Here is a 23,770-nt window from a genome sequence, read left to right on the forward strand (position 1 = left end):
GTTCCATGAGTTCTGGTCCCACTCAGGAACGTGAAGAGTAGGTATAATTTAGAAAGTAAGTTTTCTGAATAGAAACAGTGCAAAGATGTGTTATGCTTCCGTCCAACCCCTTATTGTTTGAATTCCCGACTTCTGCCATTAATCTGCAGCCATTAAAATAGCCAGGAACCCTATGGTTAATAAAACAAAAAGTGCTGGATAAACTCGGCAGATCTGGCAGCATCTGTGGAGAGAGAAACAGAATTAATATTTCGAGTTGCCTTACCAACAAGAACAGAAAATGCTGGAAGAACATCAACCCTGAGGATCATAAAGACTAGAAACCTTAATTGTGTCCAATGCATCCACTATTTTGCCTTAATTTTACTCTGTGGGTGATGTCCGATTGCACAGTAGGCGGGAGGAAAGCCACTTGGCTGCATTGTCCCAGCTTAACCTTACCAACAGGAACAGAAAATGTTGGAAAATCTCAGCAGGTCTGACAGCATTTGTGGAGAGAGAGAATAGAGTTAACATTTCGAATCAGGATAACCCTTCTGAAAAACAGAAAATGCTGGAACATTTCAGCAGGTCTGACAGCATTTGTGGAGACGAATAGAGTTAACGTTTTGAATCAGAATGACCCTTCTAAAGAGAAAATGTTGTAAAATTCTAGTAGGTCTGACAGCATTTGTGGAGAGAGAATAGAAGTTAACTCTATTCTGTCTCTCCACAGGTGCTCTCAGACCTGCTGAGGTTTTACAGCATTTTCTGTTTCTTGTTTCAGATTCCAGCATCTGCAGTATTTTGCTTTTATTCCACCCTTACCAAGATGGCTGCCGTGCGGGCCAGCAGAGAGGCAGCAAAGACATCGCAACAACCCTCCATCTGATTGGTGGCTGCGTTGCTGTGGACGTCTGATTGGTCAGATGAATTTCCGGTGGGACTAGATTGGTTGACGGTGAAAGGAGGGAGATTTGAGTTTGAAGGAAACGGCCGGAGCCCGCGGCCCGAACCCGGGAGAGAGAGACCGGAGCCCGCGGCCTGTCCCCCGGGAGAGAGAGAGAGAGACCGGAGCCCGCGGCCCGAACCCGGGAGAGAGAGACCGGAGCCCGCGGCCTGTCCCCCGGGAGAGAGAGAGAGACCGGAGCCCGCGGCCCGAACCCGGGAGAGAGAGACCGGAGCCCGCGGCCCCGTCCCCCGGGAGAGAGAGAGAGACCGGAGCCCGCGGCCCCGTCCCCCGGGAGAGAGAGAGAGACCGGAGCCCGCGGCCCGAACCCGGGAGAGAGAGACCGGAGCCCGCGGCCCCGTCCCCCGGGAGAGAGAGAGAGACCGGAGCCCGCGGCCCGAACCCGGGAGAGAGAGACCGGAGCCCGCGGCCCGAACCTGGGAGAGAGAGAGAGACCGGAGCCCGCGGCCTTTACCCGGGAGAGAGAGAGAGACCGGAGCCCGCGGCCTGGGAGGGAGCCCGGACAGGCGCTACTCTCTCTCAGATGATAATCGGTTCTCTTCCCTCCAGCCCGTCTCCCGGCTGAATTTGCTGCAGACAAAAACTGTGCAGTGAGAAGATGCAGGATTAATTGGCCTCTTTTCTCTCTGAACTTTACATTTCTGCTCACTTCTTCCCACGGTCAGCCTCCCGAGGTCACAGCCGCCAGTGACTGACCACCAAATACTTTAACTTTCATCACTGTTGGACACATTGAGGTAATCTTTTGCGATTCTAAAATATTTCCAATAGTTGAAAAGAGAATTTTTACAGCAGCTTCATTGCAGTGTTAATGTAAGGTTACTGTGACGCAAGTAAATAAATTTAAGCTTGCATTGAAAACCCAAATTTGTCCGTATGCAACAACTATGAAGTGTATTTATTTTTTCCAAACTTTTATACTGCACTCTTAAATAAAGATTTAAAATGCAATCTTAATTTTACTTTCATAGAATCATAAAATCCCTGCAGTCCAGAAGGAGGCCATTTGGTCCATCAAGTCTGCATCAACCCTCTGAAAGAGCATTCTACCTAGGCCCAGTCTCCCATCCTATCCCCGTTACCCCATGCATTGATCATAGTTAATCCACCTCACCTGCATGTCTTTGGATTGTGGAAGGAAACCTGAGCACCTGGAGGAAACCCAAGTAGGAATGGGGAGAATGTGCAAACGCCACACAGTCTGTCACCCAAGGCTGGAATTGAACCTGGGTCTCTGGCGCTGTGAGGCAGCGGTGCTCACCACTGTGCCGTCCTTACTTTCTTCACATTAAATCTTGCAACTTTGTGAACTTATGCACAGCTTTTTTATAATGCTGCATTATTTTATATCTTAATTCCCAGCCAACGTGAACTCAATCTACAAACAGGAAGTCAATTTGTTTCACCTATTACTATGTTGGCAGTGGTAAAGCAAATTGTGTGGTCTGGTGGACACAGTATCTTGCCATATCGCATAAATTTATTATATTAACGTTAAAGAGAGTACATCATACACACTGCCCACCCTCCTCACTTCAGCATTCCTTTAGCCTCCCATGCTGTATCTACCTTGAATTAAATTTTGCACTATCTCCTCCCCTCCATCCTCCGCTGTACGCAAATTCCAACTGATCAAGAATCTGATGCGCAAGTCCTTTCTCACACAAAGACCTGCTCACTTGTCACCCCTGTTCTTGCCCGCATCTACAAGCTTCCTGACACAATATGTGGATAAGCTGACAAGAGGTGGGGCCACATTTTACTTGGTACTGGGTAATGAACCAGGCCAAGTGTTAAATTTGTTTGTGGGAGAGCACTTTGGAGATAGTGACCACAATTCGGTGTCCTTTGTTATTGCAATGGAGAGGGATAGGGTCACACAGCAGAGCAAGGTTTATAATTAGGGCAGGGGTAACTATGATGCAATTAGGCAAGAATTAGGGAGCATAAGATGGGAACAGAAACTGTCACGTATGGGCACAAACGAAAAGTGGAGCTTTTTCAAGGAATAAATACTGCGTGTGCTTGATAGGTATGTCCCTAGCAGGCAGGGAGGAAATGGCCAACTGAGGGAAGCATGGTTCACAAAGGAGGTTGAATGTCTTGTCAAGAGGAAAAAGGAAGCGTGTGTAAGGATGAAAAAAACAAGGTACGGTTGGGCCATTTGAGGGTTACAAGGTAGCTAGGAATGAGTTAAAGGGTTCAAGAGAGCTAGGAGGAGGCATGAGAAGTCCTATGCGGGTCAGATCAAGATCAAGGCAAACCCCAAGACTTTTTACTCTTATGTGAGAAAGAAAAGAATGACCAGGGTGAGGTTAGGGCCAGTCAAGGATAGTAGTAGGAACTTGTGCATGGGATTAGAAGAGATAGGTGAGGCATTGAATGAATAATTTTCTTCAGTGTTCACTAAGGAGAGGGGCCATGATTTTGAGGATGTGTGTGAGATACAGGCTGATAGGATGGAGGAGGTGTTCTGAGGGAAGATGTATTAGCGATTTTGAAAAACCTGAGGGTGGATAAGTTCCCTGGGCCAGATGGGCCATCCTAGGATATTTGCGAGGCAAGGGATGAGATTGTGGAGCCTTTAGCTTTGATCTTTGGGTCCTCACTGTCCATGGGGATTGTGCCAGAGGACCGAAGAGTGGCGAATGTTGTTCTTCTCTTCAAGAAAGGAAATAGGATTGACCCTGGTAATTATAGGCCAGTTAGTCTTACTTCGGTGGTCAGTAAGTTAATGGAAAGGGTCCTGAGAGATAGGATTTATGACTGCTTGTTTGGAAAGATGCAGCTTAATCTGGGATAGTCAGCACGGTTTTGTAAGGGTAAGCCTCTCAGATTTGATTGAATTCTTTGAGGAGGTAACTAAGTGTGTAGATGAAGATAGAGCAGTTGATGTCATATACATGGATTTTAGTAAGGTGTTTGATAAGGTTCCCCATGGTAGTCTCATGAAGAAAGTAAGGAGGAGTGGGATAGAAGGAAATTTGGCCTATTGAGTAAGTAAAAGGCTGTTTCATAGAAGACAGAGAGTGGTGATGGAGGGAAAATTTTCAGACCGGAGGCCAATTACCGGCGGTGTACCACAGAGATCACTGCTGGGTTCTCTGTTATTTGTGATTTTTATCAATAACTTGGAAGAGGGAGCTGAAGGATGGGTTAGTAAATTTGCTGATGATACCAAGATTGGTGGAGTAGTGGATGAGGTGGAGGGCTCTTGTAGGCTGCAAACATTGATAGGATGCAGAGCTGGATAGAAAAGTGGCAGTTGGAGTTAAACTCAAGTGCGAGGTGATTCATTTTGGTTGGACAAACTTGAATGCGGATTACAGGATCAACGGCAGGGTTCTGAGGAATGTGGAGGAACAGAGAGATCTTGGGGTTCATATCCACAGATTTCTGAAGGTTGCCACTCTAGTGGATAGAGCCATGAAGAAGGTTTATAGTATGTTAGCGTTTATTAACAGGGGGTTTGAGTTTGAGCCGTGGGGTTATGCTGCAACTATATCAGACCTTGGTGAGACCGCATTTGGAATATTGTGTGCAGTTCTGGTCACCTCACTATAAGAAGAATGTGGAAGCATTGGAGAGAGCGCAGAGGAGATTTACCAGGATGCTGCCTGGTTTGGAGGGTAGGTCTCATGAGGAAAAGTTGAGGGAGCTGGGGCTTTTCTCTTTAGAGCAGAGGAAGATGAGAGACGATTTACTAGAGGTTTATAAGATGATGAGGGGAATAGATTGAGTGGACGTGCAGAGACTATTTCCTCAGGTGGATGTAGCTGTTACTAGGGGGCATAACAATAAGGTTCATGGTGGGAGACGTAGAAGGGATGTCCGAGGTAGGTTCTTTACTCAGAGTGGTTGGGGTGTGGAATGCACTGCCTGCTGTGATAGTGGAGTCGGACACTTTAGGAACTTTCAAGCGGTTATTGGATAGGCATGTGGAGCACACGAGAATGATAGGGAGTGGGATAGCTTGATCTTGGGTTTGGACGTAGCTTGGCACAACATTGAGGGCCAAAGGGCCTGTACTGTTCTATGTTCTTCCCAAAACAAAACGTCCTTTTTTTCTTGTAGGCTCTTTGGCTATATGTTGAAACTTGCAATTTTTTTGGTGAATTCTTCTGAAACTTCACCCATGGTTTAAAGCTGATCTTTCAGCAACCATGCTCTGTTTCAAATTTTTTTCCAAAATAATATTGTTTTGCCTTTGCAGACTTCCTCAAATTTCTTTATTTCCTGAATAAAAGCTCCTTTATTCCTTTGCTGACTATGGAGAAGCCATTCTGCCCTTTTTATAAGTGCTCTGAGACTTCCTTTCTATCAACAAACAATCAAACATGTTTTGCCCATTCCATCTGAATGACTGACAGTTTTCCTATAGTATGTGGGAATCATGGCAATGTATAAAGCATATCCCTCTTTCTGCTCTGTTTCCCTTTCTCCCTTACCTTTTTGGTAATGTTTATATGATTCTCTTTTTTATTGTATGGCTAAATGATGCACTTTTGGAGCCAGATGTGGAAAATGTATCTGAGCATAAAATGAATTGATGGATAAAATGCAACGTCTTCATTTTCCAGACCTGGACTTGAGATGGAAACTCTAGAGGAATTTGATCAAGCATACCCGCTGAGCAAGATGTTTTGTAAGCGCCTGACCAAAGAAGAATTTGAGTGCGAAGCACTGACCTATACAGAAAAGGCACTGCAGGACTTATTTCACACTATGGACCAAAATCCATTACTGTGTGAGAAGGTGGTGCGCAAACGCAAACAGGCTGAACTGGAGAAGGCTGGATTGAAATCCTTTATTAAGGTAATATAAGCATCACAAACCAGTGGAAACAGAGTTGGTTACAACAGAAGCCACTCCTTTTCACATCTTAACCAAGGCTTGATTCTCTAATCAATCTCTGCTACTATTGCTGTCAGTACTGTGTATGTGACAAGTTATTGCAAACAACACTGGTTACTGAATCAGTTCAGCAGTCAATTGCTTTGAGCACTGTTTCAGGAAAGTTAGAAGTGTGGTGAATTACTAAAATTGCAAATAACTTGGGGCTAGATGTGGGTGGTCATTTCTACCCTTCAGTCTTGCAGTTTATGCTATTTACTGTTAGGTGGAGCTCTAGTTTGGAATAGCGGCTAATACAACAGTACGATTACATGAACAAATGTAATAGAAAGGTAACTTTAAGAGCAGGGACTCTGAACCAGATTTGCTTCGAGGATTCAGCATTAAACTAACCTGCTCCCTTGATGTGTTGGTTTCTCAAAGCTAAACCTTTCAAGCACTGATTGTGGGTGGGATCAGGTCAAAGACTAATACATGTGAGCGTTTTCTTTGCAGGCCAAATTTTTCTCAGCCGTGGATGGTCGGATGAACCGCTGCAATGCTGTTGAAATGGATGAGTTACAAGAAAGACTCCGACACTTGAAGGAGGAGATGAGAAAAGTTCAGACATATGCCTGTGGTAAGATGACCATCTGGTCAGATTTTCAATCCATGCTAGTTGAATGAGGAGATTGTGAGGCAACCAATGAGTGTGTTGAGGAATGAGAGTGATTTCCTCGTGTTTGACGTTGTAGACTGTTACTTTCTCACTTTGAATCAACAAATACTGACTGCACAAATTAGCCATATGTTATAGAGGAAAGCAGAGCTGAATTAACATGCTGCAAGTGTTCATGGATGTGATGTTACCGAATATTTCAACTTCTCCTCTGGGCCAGCCCCAAGGCAATGCACACAGCTGTTTAGATACTTTCCTTTGTCTGGAACCATAGTGCAAACTGATATGCTTGTGAAATGGGAATAGTCTCCTGTTTAGAAGTGATAGTTAAAATGGTGTATTTGCAATTTTATGAATTCTAAACAGTTACGACAAAAACAATAGACTTAGCAAATGCCTTCCAATGCATTATGGCCAGTATTTGTTGAAAGAAGCACAAACTAAAGTGGGTGCAAAAGTCTTTTGTCCACAACAGATGTTTGGTCATTGTTTTACAATGTGGGAATAACAAGTAGTTATGCTTTACACGTACATTTGTAGAGTGTATGTCTATTTTGGCTCAGAAGTCTTGTGGCTTGGTGGATTGTGTCCCTGCCTCTGAGCAGGAATCCAGGACTTGTTGACCACAGAAGTGGTCTTCATGACTTGGTCAGGTTGTGTTCCAAACCTGCTCATCCTTCCAATGTGCCCACAGCAGGCAGTAAGAGCAGGAAAGACTCCTGAACAGTTAATGGAAAAATAGTGGAAATCTGTTGTTTTTATGCTGGATATTTGAACTGTAAGAGATGGCATTAACTTGCGAGAGAAGGAGGAGAGTATTACAGCCTTTTTGGTAAGTTATTCTGTTCTACTGTTTAGCACCTTGCAGTAGTATTTATCTCAACTTAAAAACAAATTGGCCAGAACTCTTAACACCTTGTCCGAGGCAGAACCAGAGCGGGCAAGGTTCGGACAACGTAAATCTCCATTGGCCTCAGGCTGGAATTTCCTGTCTTGCCTGAGTGAGGCCGTAAAATTCCACCCATGACATCTATCTAATCTGACCTTGTATAACAGGAAGAATAATAGTGGTTAGAATGATATCCTAACATTTTCTGATGCACCTGAGGCTGGAGGATTCAATCATGAATTTTTAGCTCCAAGCCTTGGTTTTAGTACAATGTACAGCTTGTTGTTCATGTGGTTTTGATGACTATGGTTGCATCTCATACTGATTAATAACATAGCAGTGCTGCTTCTCTCAGATTCCTTTCCATAACCAGGCTACGCTGCTCGGTTACACCTAGCTGAAAAAAACGGTCAGACCTGTAGCATTCTGCCATTAAATTACCCAAACTTCCCCATTCCTCCAATATGATTCAACACTAGATAGTTGAGTTTTTCTGGAACTTGAAAAAATAAGTAACATAGACTTTCTCAGATACAGAGACCGTCCAGATAAATTGCTGAGTGCATGAGATACACATTCCTTCCCAGCACCTATGAGAGTTGGCATAGCCCACCTGGATGCATGCCAGCTAAGACTCAAACAAGTTTGAAATTGGTCTGAAATGGTGGTTGGTGTGATTGTTTGCAGTGGAAACTGAAGTGTCCAATGGATTGTGATTTAATTCCTATAAAACTGATGCTTAGATTTATTGGCTTGGAAGACCTTCACAGAATCCTGATTAATTCCTAATGTGCAAAGATTAATTGCTGCTAAAGGAAATTTAAACTGAATCTCTACACAGGACTGTAATTGGATCAGTAGTACAAGGGCTGGAATCAAATGAGTAGCATGCATCACTTTGAATGTCTAAGTGACCAGTTGGAAAGGCGCATTTACAGTAGTGCTGATGTGTACAGACAAATACAATACTTGGCTTTTATAGCTTTTGCTTGCTGATCTTCAGTCAACAGTCCACTCTAGATGGTTAATCCTTTCCTTGGCATTACCGCATATTACTGCGGGGAGATTTCATGCTATATTTACATTGAATGACTGAATACTGACCCATTTTGTCCAACATTTCTTTAATGACTTTTTCTGTTGATGTCATTGCGCACTTCAAATGATGCAGTGTGTTTCACCTGGAGTAGAAGTGGGAAGGGTACAAAAACTGGCAGAGAATGACAAAACAACAAAATGCAAACTTCAAACCTAACAAGAGGAAAACACATTTCAAGTCAGGGGAATGTTGTTAACTTGATTACTACCTAAGACACACAGACTTGAAATATCCAAATCTTTGGTTACACCAGGAATTTAGAAACTTATCTTGCAGAGTTGCAGTAGCCTGGAGCATGATTTGTTTTGCTTTTAGTTGGATGTTATGTTGTTAAAGTTAATATGAATTTTTATTCTCTGTTCAGTGTTGAATCACATTGCTTTTTTTGGGTTTAACTCTAGTTTGAAATGAAATTATAGCTTTTTGAGAGATGGTATGGTAATGTAACATACCCCATCTCAGTATGATTATTGGCAGCAAATTGTGTAGCACCAGTCAGGACTGATTGTGTACCCTTTCCCTGATATCGAACTTCAATTATCATATTGTGGGACGAGGTCATATTTGGCTTTGGGAAGAGATTCATTGCTTGCCTCTTGGTGAGGAAATGACACTTGTTATTTGCAAAGTGATTGCAGTTGGTGTGGTTAAGCAGCTAAATAAGATCTGATATACCTATCCAATCACTTGGGCTTTGTCATGAATTTGACAAGCAAGAAAGGCAAATACTGCCCTAATAGATAAAAAAAAAAGGCAAATACTGAAACAATACATTGAATGTGGTGCAACCCACACTGCTTCAAGCCTTGTTTGTTTCATGTTTGCAGAATATGGAAGTTATCTGCAATATCCCTGTTACAAATTGCTGTTATCTGCTGCCGCTTTGGCCTCAGAGTTGATTAGTTGAAACCTTTCATGTCATTGGGACACGAACAAGCAAACACGGGTCTAGAGCAGCACTAGTTGATTAGTTAATCAAATGGTTTTTCTGGTATAAAATGATGACAGTGTGGATTTGATAGCATCTTACCACCCACCTTCTAAAACATAGCCACTTTGAGCTCAGAAATAACCCATTCACAGCAATAAGCTGAATGACTTTACATATGAAATAGGAGCAGGCCGTTCAGCCCCTACTCCATCATTCAACAGGATCATGGCTGATCTGTTTGTGTTTCAAGTTCCTATCTAACCCCAATAACCTTTGATTCCCTTGCCTTGTCTATTGGATGACCTCCTGCACTTGAATTAGGACTACAGGATTTTTGCGTATTCACTAGAATAGGCAGGTAAGTTTTTGGTGCATAACGCAAAGTGGGCCATCCACTCAATGCTACTCTGGAATGTCAGAAAAGGTTGTGCTTCATTCCTGGAGCAGGGCTTGAATCCAAATCTGCAATAATTCCTAGTCAAATCCAGTTCAGAAATCAGTTCAGAATACTGAGGGGATCAGATAGATACTGCAAACGAGCCTTGTTTGCTAAAAGGATCACCTTTTGGTGGCTGGAATCTGGGCTTTGTACCAGAGCCCAGCATTCAGGCTATCAGTTTGGATGCAAAATTGTAGATGAATCTCTGAAGGCGTATGTGCAGTGCATCAGAAGCTAACTTGTCTTTGGGATCTCAATTCTTACCTCTTATAATCACTGGTAAGGAACAAGGTATGTCATGAGTACACTAAAAACATCCCCAGTTATAATGAGTGAGCAGAGCAAATTCATTTTGACTATTTACTGAGTATCGAGAAGTGAATCTATAAATATTGACAAGCTGAGTTGTTATGGTTGCTGCTCACAAACAGTTCAGTATTTTGCTTGCCTTGCATGTTTCTTGCTGTGGTGTTAGTGTCTCCATGATCGCTTTGCCCATAAGAAATGGGAATAACTTTTGTTTCTGTCTCCCATCATGGACAAGATCGTAGGTAGTTTTACAATACCAAACGTTTATCAATCTTTTGAGATGAGCCCAATATTTTTATTGCAGGTCACCAGGCAAGATCCCCCAATTCTTTACTTCCACCTCCTCTGGACGAACCATCTTGGCACAAGCACCAATTTGTTGTGGTTCCAGATAGGATGTCCCCAAATTAATATGTCCCAGGGTGGGGAGGGATAAATTGGCTCCCTTTCTTCATTCAATACCCTCTTGGTTGTATCAATGTACTAATTTTAAAAGGGTTCCTTCCCTGTCGATACCTTTTTCCAGTCCAAATGTACCTTAAAAAGAGCCAATTTATCCAGGCTTTCTTGAGTTAAAGAGTGAGCTTTTTAATTATGAAATGCAAGAAGAAACCAAAGCATGACATATATATTTAACATCGAGTATTCTTTGTGATATCTGCTTTTTAGAGTCTAAAGGTAATGCACAAAGGACCTCCAAGCGACTGGCTGAAAAGAGGTGGAAGGAACAGTGTGAGGCTTCTACAAGTGCCGGCTCCTCACTACCTTCAACTTCTGCCATCCCTCCTCCTCCTCCTCCACCACCACCACCACCACCTCTTCCAACTTCCAGTAATCTGGTACTTAAAACCCCTCTGAATGACAAGTCCAACCATCACACAGTAAGTAATCAGCCTCAAAAAAAATTCAATAGGAGTGGATGGAGTGATGATTTTAATGCCTGTTTTTATTGTGTGTGTGGAGAGTTTGGGTTGTGAGTGGAGGAGGAGGATATCATCACACAGAAAGCAGTCATGAGGGTAGTAGACACAACCAGCAGCAGCAAGGAAGCCTTGTGTTTTTGACTTTTGAAGAAAAGAGTCATATTTACATAGTGCCTTTCAAACCCTCAGGAAACCCCAATGCACTTAACCAACAAAGTACTGTAAAGTGTAGTCATTGTTGTAATATTTTCAGAATGCACATTTCGTGTGTTGCAGAGAGAAGCGATGGTCTTGGCAACCCCAGATCTGCTGGAGAGTTATGGACTGGCCAAGTTGAATCGACGTTGTAAAAGGTGAGAAGGTGCGTTTTATTTGAAGCGTGCTTATTAAAATGTGGAATTTAATCCTGTGTTTTTCTAACGTTATTCACAATCCTTTTCTGCCTAACTGGTGGTAAGGTATGTTAGTTTGTTCTGTCATAGATGAGGAAACCTCGCACTCATGACTGAAAGCTACACTCCCATGGCAGTGAGTATAGAAACAGGAGGATAGAGCAGATTGATGTGTGGCCGAAGAGAGTGTTGGAGGGAGGACTTTAGGTTCTCAGATTACTGGGCCCATTGCTGGGGAAGGTGGGACCTGTACAAGTTGGACGGATTGTACCTAAACTGGAATGGGACTAAAATTTGTGCAGGAAGTTTTGCTACTGCTGGTGGGGGGGGTGGCTGGTGAGTTTAAACTAATTTATTTGGCGGGGGGGGGTGTTAAATATGGCGTGGAGGCACAGTAGGAGTGATGTACAGCCACACATAGAAGAAGAAACTATTCAATCTGGAAGGGAGTGATTATAGACAAGTTTATGCACAAGGAAGTAGTCTGGCATGAATGTATGACATTGATCTTAATGGAAGGAGTCTTGCGAGTAAAGAAATGAGTTAAGGGTATTGATTAATATTTGGGAGTATGATATTGTTGCTATCACAGAGATAGGATTGAGGGAAGGACAGTGCTGGCAGCTCAATATTCCAGAGTATAGAATCTTCAGGCGAGACTGAGGGTAAAAGAGCGATGGTTTCACAGTATTGATTAGGGTTAGAAGATTCCTCAAATATCGGTAGCACTTAGAAATTAAAAGGAAGCAATCACGTTGCTGAGAGTGTACTATAGGCCCCCCAAACAGTCAGAGAGAAATAGAAGGGCAGATATGTAAGCAAATCTTCGAGAGTTGTAAGAATAATTGTTGGGGGTTTCAACTTCCCCGATGTTAATTGGGATAGTCAAGGTGTGAAAGGCTTAGAGGAGTTGGAATTCTTAAAATGCATCCGGAGAACATTTAATGCCAATTCATAGAAAATCCTGCAAGAGAGGGGCAGTGCTGGACCTAGATTTAGGAAATGAAGCCAGGCCAGTGGTAGAAGTTTCAATGGGAGAGCATTTTAGTGAACTTAGCATAACTTAGTAGAACTTAAGATAGTCATGGAAGGTAACAAAAATGGACCAGAAGTAAAAGTTTTGAATTGGGGATGGGCCAATTTTAATAGGATAAGACAGGATCCCAGAAGTTATTTGGGAACAGCTACTTGTAGGAAAATCTACATCAGAGCAGTGGGATTCGTTCAACATGGAAATAGAGTATAGGGCCAACATATTCCCATTAAAGTGAAGGGTCAGAGCAGCACGTCAAGAGAACCCTGGGTATTAAGGGATATCTAGGATTGGATAAGGAAAAGACAGGAGGATTATGGCAGATACTAAGAGCTCAACAGTGGAAGCTGTAGAGGTTTATAAAGTGCAGGGGGTAACTTAACCAATAAATTAGGAGAGTGAAAAGGAGACATGAAAAACGCTGAGTAAAATAACATTGGGGAAAATCCAAAGGTGTTTTAGAAGTATATTAAGGCAGGAGGATAACCAGGAAAAGAGTAGGGACTAACATAGCGATTTGTATGTGAGGTTTTAAAGGAGTTCTTTGCATTTGTGTTAGCTACGAAGAAGAATGATGTAGATATAGAAATCGGGGTAGGCATTGTGTTTCACTTGAACAGCTTAACATTGAGAAAGGAAGTATTAATGGTCTTAATGAGCTTAAAAATGGATAAATCTCCAGGCCCCGATGAGGTGTCTCCCAGACTGCTGTGGGTGGCAAGGGAGGAGATTGCAGCGACCCTGACCATTTTCAAATCCTCTCTGGCCACAGGAGAGGTGCCGAGGACTGGAAGAACCCATGGGACCCGGGACAACTTGGCAAACTGAATCCAAAATTGGCTTAGCAGCAGGAGGTAGAGGGTATTGGCCAACGGTGGTTTGTGTGACTGGAAACCAGTGTGTTCAGTGGTGTTCCTAAGGGAACGGTACTGGGTCCCTTGTTGTTTGCCGTGTACATTAATGATCCGGACATGAATGTTGGAGTACAAAACGCAAGTTTGCAGATGACACAAAAGGTGTTGTGGTAAATAGTGAGGAGTAAAGCTTAGATTACAGGACAAGGTAGTTAGATGGACAGAACCGAGGCAAATGGAATTTAATCCTGAAAAGTGTGAGGTAATACATTTTGGGAAAACTAATAAGGCAAGCAATACACAATGAATGGTCAGACCCTAGGAAATGCAGAGGATCAGAGTGACCTTGGTGTGCATGTCCATAGATCTCTGAAGACAGCACAACAGGTAGATAAGGTGGTTAAGAAGGCAAATGGAATACTTGTTTTTATTAAGTGAGAAATTGAATATAAGAGCGGGAAAGTTATGATGGAGCTGTATAAAACGTTGGTTAGGCCCACAGCTTGAGTACTGTGTGCAGTTCTGGTCACCACAATATAGGAAGGATGTGATTGCACTGGAGAGGGTGCAGAGGAAATTGAACAGGATGCTGCCTGGGCTGGAGCGTTTCAGCTATGAGAGAGGCTGGATAGACTGGGGATGTTTTTCTTGGAGCCAAGAAGGCTGAGAGAGGACCTGATTGACGTGTATAAAATTATAAAAGGCATAGAGTGGCTAATGGGAAGGAAACTATTCTCCTTAGCAGAGAGGTTAATTACCAGGGGTGTAAATTTATGTTAAGGAGCAGAAGGTTTATAGGAGATGTGAGAAAAATCTTCACCCAAAGCGCAGTGGGAATCTGAAACTCACTGCCTGAAGGGGGTGGTAGCGGTGGGAACCACTTGCAGTGCCATAGCATAGGTGCTTGATGGACATGATGGGCTGAAGGGCCTCCTTCTGTGCTATAAAACTATGGCTGCCCTGTGATACCAATTTGGTGTAGCAACAAGATGTTTCAGCTTTCTTTGTTTGTTCCTTAAAGCCTTGAGCTTTTGTGTAGAACTTAAGTTGTCCACATTTTTCAGATATCACAAGTTGCCAATAATAAGAAATCTTGGTGCTCTAATTTAGAGTTCTTCCACTAATACGTGTGGTTGTGTGTCAGTGAAAGTCTCCTTAGAAGATTACAGCAAAAAAAACCTGGATTTTCTTTTGCTCTGTAATTTTTAAAATTCTTCAATGTGTTAAGCATTATAGACGCTGTGAATAAATATTCCTCTTGGGGAGAGCAAAACTCCTTGAAGAAAATTTCTGAGCGTATAGTTATCTGTGGTTAGGTGTACTGTAAAAGTAATGCCAATCATTGAGATCATGTATCCTAGTTTTTTTTAAACGTAATAGAGGATTTATGGTATATAAAGGCAATGTACAACACTTACCAGAAAAAAGTATACCACTAGTCACTATACATACATTGGTATTATTTCAAGTTGGACACTTAAACCTCTATGAGATATGATCTGAAGGTTTTAAAATTCTTGTTTTTTTGAAGGCATAAAAAAAATTCTAATAGAAATTTCTTTATAAACTGAATTAAGGAACTTGTCACGATGCTTGCTGCTATACAGAATGACTGAAATTCTCATTCCCATATGTGAGATGTAAGTTCACACAGTGAGGATGAGTATGATCGCTCTGACAGAGCAGACTGTTGAAGTGCTGAATGCAAGTTCCTTACTGGGCAACTAATATGCAGCACAAAATGTACAGTATTCATTTTCTGTTTCATTAAAATCAACTTGTAGAAATATTTCAGAAGGACATCATTGCAATTTATCCTACAAGGAAAAAAATCACCATTACAGGATGATACTGTGAAATGTGCCTGACAGATTGTTGCTAAATGGACAATGAGTCATTGATAAATCAGCAGTAAGGAATATTGCAGAAAATGCCTCAGGGGTCCAATTGTTCATGGCACTAAACTGCTATACATAGTCCAGTGAAATCTGATCCTCCACATTTCATGTCAAAGTCAAGCCCTCAAGGCTTAGACCTCATTCAGCCTGCAAGAGCTCCAGAGTGTTTAAGATTGGGGTTTTCCGATGCCTTTTAATGGGGGTTTACAGCCCGCTAAGGTTTGGCAGAATTTCAGTATTCGGGATTGTGAATGTCTATCAAGCAGTTACCTAGAACTGAACCTTGTATTTTCTCCCCTAAACCATCAGAGAAGTGACATGAAGCCATTAGCTGTTGGGGGAAACATTGTTATTTGGTGATATTTCTGACTTTCTCACCTTTTATAAATAAGATTTATAAATATAAATTTAGTAGAAATGGCCCTCAAATGCAGGATGAAAAAAGAAGTACTAGTACTTTGAGCTAGATTGAACAGGGCTGCAGTTGTAGAATTGAAAAGGAAACTGGTCTGACTTCCAACTACCTTGAGGATTATGGGGAAAAAGATGCTGACAGAAGTTTGTGTAATAGGTTTACATTCCATTCTAGGATAATGAGATTGAATTTTCTAGGCCCCAATCATGTACAAGGAAGATGCATATAGCTCTCAGGGCTAAAGGGCTGAAAGGATATTTGGGGAAATCAGGAACAGGTTACTGAGTTTGATGATCAACCATGATCAAAATGAATGGTAGAGCAGGTTCAAAGGCCAATTCCTCCTCCTATTTCCTATGTTTCTTTGTGGCTTATGCATTGAGCCTTACTCTTATGTCCGGCTTAGCTGGGGACACTGCTTAAAGTGCCACTCTCCTACACAAAACATGAAGATGTAAAGCTAGATTTTGATTAACCATAACATTTTCACTGACTACTTTGTTTTAATTCAGTTTATGAATTTGCTTCTGAATGTTGTGTTTCTAGTATTGGGGATCTCAGAGTTCCTGAAAGAGACCAGAGCATCCAGCCTGTCCAAAGTTTACACTCTGAGCTCCTGGCTGCTAACCATTTTAAGAGACTACGATCGACAGGTATCCATCGGTATGTGAAGAGCTTTCTGTTAAACGTCTACCTGCAAAAGTCATCTGACAATTTCTACTCTGTTATTCCATGCCTTTTGAACTAGTGGATTAAAGCAGAAATCTTCAGAAATGGTTTCTCCGGATGCACAAAGCCCTGGAGATTTTACATGGAGCAAGTCTGAGCATTTCTGACACCCCAGTGTTTGCTGCTTATACCTCCGATTGAGCTTCAACGTAAAAAGGATCTATGTAACAGCTCTACATGCTGTCTGTCTCCATCTTCCAGCTAATTTTAGTTTTTTCTTAGTTTGTTAGATGGGCTGAGTTAATTTTGAACTGGGCATTCATAAGTGTACTATAGGCCACCCAACAGCCCAAAGTCAGTGGAGGAGGGAATTTGCAGGGGCATTTTGGACAGGTGCAGAAAGAATAGAGTGGTTGTAGTGGGTGATTTTAATTTTCCCGGAGTTAATTGGAGGGGGCCTAGAGCTGGGGGTACGGAGGGAGAGGAGTTTGTGAAATGTGTTATGGAAGGGTCGCTAGAACAGTATGTAACTTGCCCGACTAGGGGAGGGGCTATACTGGATTTAGTGTTGGGAAACGAGCCAGGGCAGGTGGGTGAGGTAGAGGTAGGCGAACATGTGGCAAACAGTGACCACAAGTCCGTCTACTTTAGGATAAAAATGGAAAGGAATGAGTGCCGTCCAAGCGGGAGTGTGCTGAACTGGGGAAAGACGAGCTATGGCAGGATTAGGAGGGAGCTGCAGCAAACTGACTGGGAGGGAATGTTAGCTGGCAAGTCCACGGTTGGCAAGTGGGAGGCTTTTAGGGACAAAATGAAATGGTTGCAGGGGAGGTTTGTTCCGGTTAAGCGAAAGGATGGGAAAGGTAGGATTAGAGAGCCGTGGATTACGGGGGATATTGAAGACTTGGTTAGGAAGAAGAGGGAGGCGTATGTTAGGTCAAAACAAATGGGTACGGAGTGTGCGCTGGAGGAATATAGAGAGAGTAGGAGGGAGCTAAAAAGGGGAATTAGAAGGGCGAAGAGAGGGCATGAGATGGCTTTGGCCGGTAGGATTAAGGATAATCCTAAGGCATTTTATTCCTATATTAGAGGCAAGAGAGTAGTTAGAGGGAAAATTGGTCCTCTTAGGGACAAGAGTGGAGAGTTGTGTATTGAGTCGGAGGGAATGGGGGAGCTCCTGAATGAATACTTTGCGTCGGTATTCACAAAGGAGAGGGGTTCGGAATCGTGCGGTCTCTTGGAGGGAGCGGAGGTGCAGTTGCAGGATATAGTTATTACGAGAGAGGAAGTGCTAGGGCTTTTAGGTAGCGTAAGGACGGATAAAGCTCCGGGGCCTGATGGTATTTATCCCAGGCTGCTTAGGGAGGTGAAAGATGAAATTGCTGGGCCTCTGGCGCACATCTTTGTCTCTTCTTTGGACACAGGTGAGGTCCCAGAAGACTGGAGGGTAGCAAATGTGGTCCCGTTGTTCAAAAAAGGTAGAAGGGATAACCCTGGGAATTATAGGCCGGTGAGTTTGACGTCGGTGGTAGGGAAGTTAATGGAAAAAATACTTAGGGGTAGGATGTATGAGCATTTGGAGCGTTGCGATCTGATTAGGGATACGCAACATGGCTTTGTTAGAGGGAGGTCTTGCCTTACGAATCTGGTGGAATTCTTTGAGGAGGTGACAAAAACGGTTGACGATGGGAGAGCCGTTGATGTCATCTATGTGGATTTCAGTAAGGCGTTTGACAAAGTCCCTCACGGTAGGCTGGTAGAAAAGGTTAAGGCGCATGGGAAACGAGGCCAGGTAGCTAGGTGGATTGAGAACTGGTTGGGAAATAGGAGACAGAGGGTAGTTGTGGAGGGTACCTTGTCGGGCTGGAGGCCAGTGACCAGTGGTGTGCCGCAGGGCTCGGTACTGGGACCTCTCCTCTTTGTAGTCTACATAAATGACTTAGAAGAGGGAGTAGGTGGTGTGATCAGCAAGTTTCCTGATGACACCAAGATGGCAGGGTTGGCGGGTACAGAACTGGATTGTCAGGTGATACAACAGGATATAGACAGGTTGGTGCAGTGGGCAGATAGGTGGCAGATGGCGTTTAATCCTGACAAATGCGAGGTGATGCATTTTGGAAGGAATAATGCAGAGAGGAGCTATGTGATAAAAGGTAGGCCGATTAGGAGTATAGACGTACAGAGAGACCTGGGAGTGCAGGTCCACAAATCCATGAAGGTTGTGTCACAAGTGGAGAACGTTGTTAGGAAGGCTTATGGGATGTTAGCCTTTATAGGAAGGGGCTTAGAGTATAAAAGCTGCCGTCTAATGCTTCAGTTATACAGAACGTTGGTCAGACCGCATTTGGAGTACTGCGTCCAGTTCTGGTCACCTTATTACCGGAAGGACGTGGAGTCTCTGGAAAGGGTGCAGAGGAGGTTTACCAGGATGTTGCCTGGCATGGGGGGACTGGGTTACGAGGAGAGACTGAAGAGACTGGGGCTATTCTCCTTGGAAAGAAGGAGATTGAGAGGGGACATGATAGAGGTATATAAGATACTGAAGGGAATAGATAGAGTTAATAGTGAGAGACTGCTCCCTAGACTGGGTACGAACACAAGAGGTCATCACTTAAGGGTGAGGGGGGGAGGTATAATTTGGAGGTAAGAGGAAGGTTCTTTACACAGAGAGTTGTGGGGGTCTGGAATGCGCTACCGAGTAGGGTGGTGGAGGCAGGCACGTTGGACTCGTTTAAGATGCAGTTAGATAGGCACATGAGTGAAACGAGAATGGAGGGATATGGTAGGGGCTATTAAATAGGGTTAAACCTCGGGAGACACCGGAAGGGCAGGCTGTATGATTAATATGTTTTGTCTTTATTCCACAGGTGGAGGTCCACCTCGTGTCAAGCGAGGGGCATGCACACGGCGGGTTGTGCGTGGGCTGCTCTTGGAAGTCCAGGAGTGGCCTAGTACTTCATGTCGGTGTGTGTGCTTGATCCTGGACCGATAGACGGGCTCCACAACAGCTCAGTGACTAGCACTGCTAGCTGTGCAGATACGTGGATTTGGGCCTGTGTCTGTGGGAGTTTGCGCATTCTCCCTGTGGTTGCGTGGGTTTCCTCCGGGCGCTCCGGTTTCCTCCCACACCCCAAAGATGTGCTCTTAGGCTAATTGGTTTCCACCAAATTGACACTATTTCTTCCCTGAATCTGACTGAGTAGGGTCCCATTCGTAGACATGCAGGGTAGAATAGGTGTAGGGCGATGCGGCGGCGCGGGCTCGTTGGGCCGAAGGGCCTGTTTCCCGTGCTGGGTTGTTCTTTGTTCTTTGTATAAGGATTGTGGTGGAGGCAGGTTCGTGCAGGTATTCACGGGGGGAATTAGATGATTACTTGAAAAAGAACCAAAGTGCAGGGTTATGGGGAGAAGGCAGGAGAATGGCACTCTGAAATGCTCATTCAGAGAACCAGTGCAAGCATGAAGAGCCAAATGGCTGCCTCCTGCACTGTAACTGTCATGTGATTAGGAGAGGTACAAATAAAGCTGTATTGATAGAGAGACCCAAAAATAGTTTATATACACCAAAAATCAGTGGAGTTGGATAAAATAAAGGAGCGTTTTTACATTTGAACTATGAAATAACGAACAGAAGTAAGCCATTTGGCCCATCAAGCCTGCTCCACCATTTGATGAGATCACGGCTGATCTATTTACTAAACTAAACAAGGATATGCACCCACTGAGACAGTTACTGGATTATTCTGAGTCTTTGGAGTAGTTTCCTGTTCAACTCACATTGTCATTGCTGATTACTTTGTCAAAAATGAGAAACAGGTCTTGTTTAATTTTATGAGCTTGTGGCTTTGAGAGACAATCTTAAATCAATGGTTCATTTTCAGTTTTCTTTTCAAGTAATGCTGTGAAGATTACTTAATAAAGTTGCCATAGTCCCAGATGAGCACAGACTGCCGCCCCTTTGAGGTGGAGACGACGGATGGTGATTTTAACCTGAGGATTACCAGGCAAGGGGCAGGTTTGAGAAGGCAGGACCTTCATGAATAACCTCAGCCAGTATGGGAATCGAACCCACGCTATTGGCATAGCTCTGCATCACAAATCAGCCATCCAGCCAACTGAACTAAACTGACCCCTATGACTGGTCTTGGTGTGCTATGGATAAAAAGCGCACAATTTGCTTTAATGTGGAATACTCTTCCATTTGTGATAACTCAAATCAATCATCTTGAACTGATTCAATTTCTACTGCATCGCATCAACAGTATACCATTATCAAAGTTCTGCATTTAATGTCTAAAATAAAATGCTGTAGCAGTAACATTTTATATGGTGGAGATGCTGGTGTTGAACTGGAGTGGGCACAGTAGGAAGTCTCTCAACACCAGGTTAAAGTCCAACAGGTTTATTTGGAATCACGAGCTTTTGGACCGCTGCCCCTTCGTCAGGTGAATGGGCGTAGGTTCACAAACACGGTTTATGTAAACTGATGGCCAAGTTCTGCATGCATGAGGACAGCCTCAATCAGGATTTTGGATTCATGTCACACTACATATAACCCCCACCATAATGCCTGGGTTTGCAAAATCCTACTGACTGTCCTGGCTTGAGACAATTCACACTTCTTTAACCTGTGATTATCCCTCTCTCCATGCACACTATTCATAGCTGTAAAGACTCATTCCAACCATTCTTCACACTCCAATCTGTAATTATCTTGCAATTGTGTTTTTGCCTATATATACCATGTTTGTGAACCTACCTCCCCACTCATTTGATGAAGGGGCAGCGCTCTGAAAGCTCCTGATTCCAAATAAACACTTTAACCTGGTGTTGTGAGACTACTTAATGTTTTATGTATTAGACAGTAAACTAACTAAATTCCACCCAGTTTACTTCTGCTTATGTACTATTCATCTCATGGTAACATGTAAATAACATTTTTTAAATAATTAGATGTCGTGCATCTGCTACTTGTTTAAGAACAATCTCCTTCCTGCTCCTCTTGCAGATCTCCAGGTGGAACTCCATCCAAAATCCCCAAGACCCAGCAAGCAAAGGACAGGAACGTGAGCTCACCAGCATCCGCCTTCAACACAACATTGTTGGATAAATTCCGCAATACAAAGAGCCCAGTTGAGAGTGCTCCACGATCACCATCCACCAGTGACAGTGAGAACTCTGGATTTGCCACTCCTCCTGGGACCCCATGAGAGAGAAACTCTCTAACTTCATCTCTCAAAAGAGACTGAGATCTCTGGTTCTGCCTGTCACCCAAGAACAGATTTCAACTGATAAACATCTGGTCTTGGTCAAACACTGCCAATAAAAAGGACGTGAGTCAATGTAATAGGAGCACCTTTTGGGGGAAAAAAACCCTTGCTTTTAAACAGACAGCAAGAGTAATTTCATCCACTTGATCCTATCCTGCCATCTGTTTATTCCATTTCTTTTTAAATCCCTTTTGCTAAACTCAACGCTTTGGGACTTTTAACTTTCTGTATTTCAAAGCATTTAGCTTGCAACTCTTGAGAGTTCTGTCTTGGAGAAGCTCGCAGCTGAGTGCAGATCAGTTTGAGTTTGGGGACATCACAGCTGGGGCTTCCTATGGTTATTCGATTCAGAAATGTACAAGGTGTGAGAAAGTGTTTTGATTTTTTAATTGTCTACATAGAGAAAACTTATAAATGTATTTTGCAAAGTCAGTCGCCATGCTGCTATTTCTTAGCATAAACCTTCCTTGAGAAGATTTGAAAACTGTGATTTACAATGTGGAGAGACCCAACTAGTCCCTGCACTCCTACAACCCTTTCTCATTAACCCAGAGGATGTGATGTAAATTGTGCCTTGGCGCCCCTTAGTAATGTAATTTATCTATTCCATGTAGCACCTACATTATCTACAGAATTCTAAAATTGCAGCAGTCTTATAACCATAAATTGTTAAACATTCACAAAATCAGCAGGTTCATTTCATGCTTCTGCTGGTGACCTATTTTTAACGTACTGTCCCCATGGTTATGAATCATAGAATCCGTACAATGCAGAAGGAGGCCATTTGGCCCATCAAGTCTGCACCAATCACAATCTCACCCAGGCTCTATCTCCTTAACCCCATGCATTTACCCTCTATTCCCTCTGACACTATGGGGAAATTTGCTATGGCCAATCAACTTAACCCACACGTCTTTGGACCCTGGGAGGAAACCGGAGGAAACCCACACAGACACGGGGGGGATCATGCAAACTCCACACACTGTGACCTGAGGCCAGAATTACCTTGGGTTCCTGGCGCCGTGAGGCAGCGGTGCTCACCACTGTGCCAGCGTGCCACCCATGTACAAAGCTGAAATGGAATTTGTGAAATACCAATGATGAAGTTACCAAACATGCAATTTTTCTGCCCCCAGAATTTCAAACAAAAGTGGACTAATCCTTAATTAATTATATACTTATCGGTCATCTGAAGTTCAGGTTATTACATTGTGTCTGATGGGACACATTGCAAAGTAAAGGTTTTGAGCTGCAACTGAGAGGTACCTACTAAAGGCATTCTCTCAGGACTTGAGCTGTATGTAAATAATTGCTGAACAATTCAAAGCACTTCTTGAAATCCATCATCAGTTTTGGGGTCTATACTCTGGCCAGACCACATTTTCTTCCTCCTCGCTTGGTATAATCCCAAAGGTGCTTTTTAGATGTTGTCTTCCTTCACTGCTTTCCAGGCAAAACTTTTGGGATCAGCCACAAATTTCCAATCTCAGTCTGGAAACCACCGACCTTGAGAAAGCTACTGAAAAGAATCTTTATTTATGCAACTGTCTGTAGTATTAAGCAATAAAGCTAAATTAGGGATAAATGTCAATTCTTTTTAAATGATTTCTGAGAACTTTCTAAGCAAGCTTTAATATGTGAATCAAAATCTCATTTTCTTTGGGAGTTTATGCCAAAGTGCAAAGTATTTATTCTAAACAAATGAGGGAATTTGCGTTTTATATTCTGGATTCTTGCATTTCATTGTGTTATATCTGTCTCACCGCATCAGCTCCAAAAATCTTCATTTTAATAGTAATGTTGATGATGTTTACTTGTATGAGTGAGACTTCTGTACAGAAATGTATAGTCACTCGTGTACATTGATAATTCTGCGACAATCACAGTATTGAGCGATCACCTGTTTTTGTCACAAGCTTCTGTTCTGAAGAATTATTGTTCCCCATGTCCAAGTTTCAATGGTATTGCTCAGTGTTTTTAATTGCAGCATTATATATGTGGCGTTGTGTTGCAGCGCAACGGGATGCAGGCTTCATTCCTGTTATTGGATATGGTACAAACTGCTGCAACTGTGCCCCAGTGATGGTGGAATTAATGTTTAAGGTGGTAGATGAGGTACTGAGCAACCAGGCTACTTTGACCAGAATGGTTTTGAGCTTCACTCAGCTAAGTGGAGAGAATTCCATCAT

The 23,770-nt window shown here is 43.1% G+C and overlaps 1 protein-coding gene across 1 annotated transcript; it reads left to right on the forward strand.

The window, feature by feature from the left end:
* Window positions 1-1,429: 1,429 nt before the first annotated feature.
* LOC145356113 (uncharacterized) lies at window positions 1,430-22,510 on the forward strand. Its single transcript, XM_080208723.1, has 7 exons — window positions 1,430-1,686; window positions 5,530-5,764; window positions 6,299-6,422; window positions 10,798-11,009; window positions 11,328-11,404; window positions 16,190-16,306; window positions 21,320-22,510. Exons 2-7 carry the CDS (start codon window positions 5,543-5,545, stop codon window positions 21,519-21,521), a joined length of 954 nt encoding a protein of 317 aa, XP_080064849.1. The 5' UTR covers window positions 1,430-1,686; window positions 5,530-5,542; the 3' UTR covers window positions 21,522-22,510.
* Window positions 22,511-23,770: the final 1,260 nt, after the last annotated feature.

The sequence above is a fragment of the Carcharhinus amblyrhynchos genome, chromosome 20, assembly GCF_965287045.1.
Source record: "Carcharhinus amblyrhynchos chromosome 20, sCarAmb.v2.hapA, whole genome shotgun sequence".
NCBI classification, from domain to species: Eukaryota; Metazoa; Chordata; class Chondrichthyes; order Carcharhiniformes; family Carcharhinidae; genus Carcharhinus; species Carcharhinus amblyrhynchos.

Excerpts from the sequence above, each read along its gene's own strand:
- LOC145356113 (XM_080208723.1), top strand. The coding sequence starts at position 5,543 with ATGGAAACTCTAGAGGAATTTGATCAAGCATACCCGCTGAGCAAGATG. Across the intron at positions 6,423-10,797 it reads AGTTCAGACATATGCCTGTG|AGTCTAAAGGTAATGCACAA; the intron begins GTAAGATGACCA and ends TCTGCTTTTTAG. Across the intron at positions 16,307-21,319 it reads CGATCGACAGGTATCCATCG|ATCTCCAGGTGGAACTCCAT; the intron begins GTATGTGAAGAG and ends CTCCTCTTGCAG.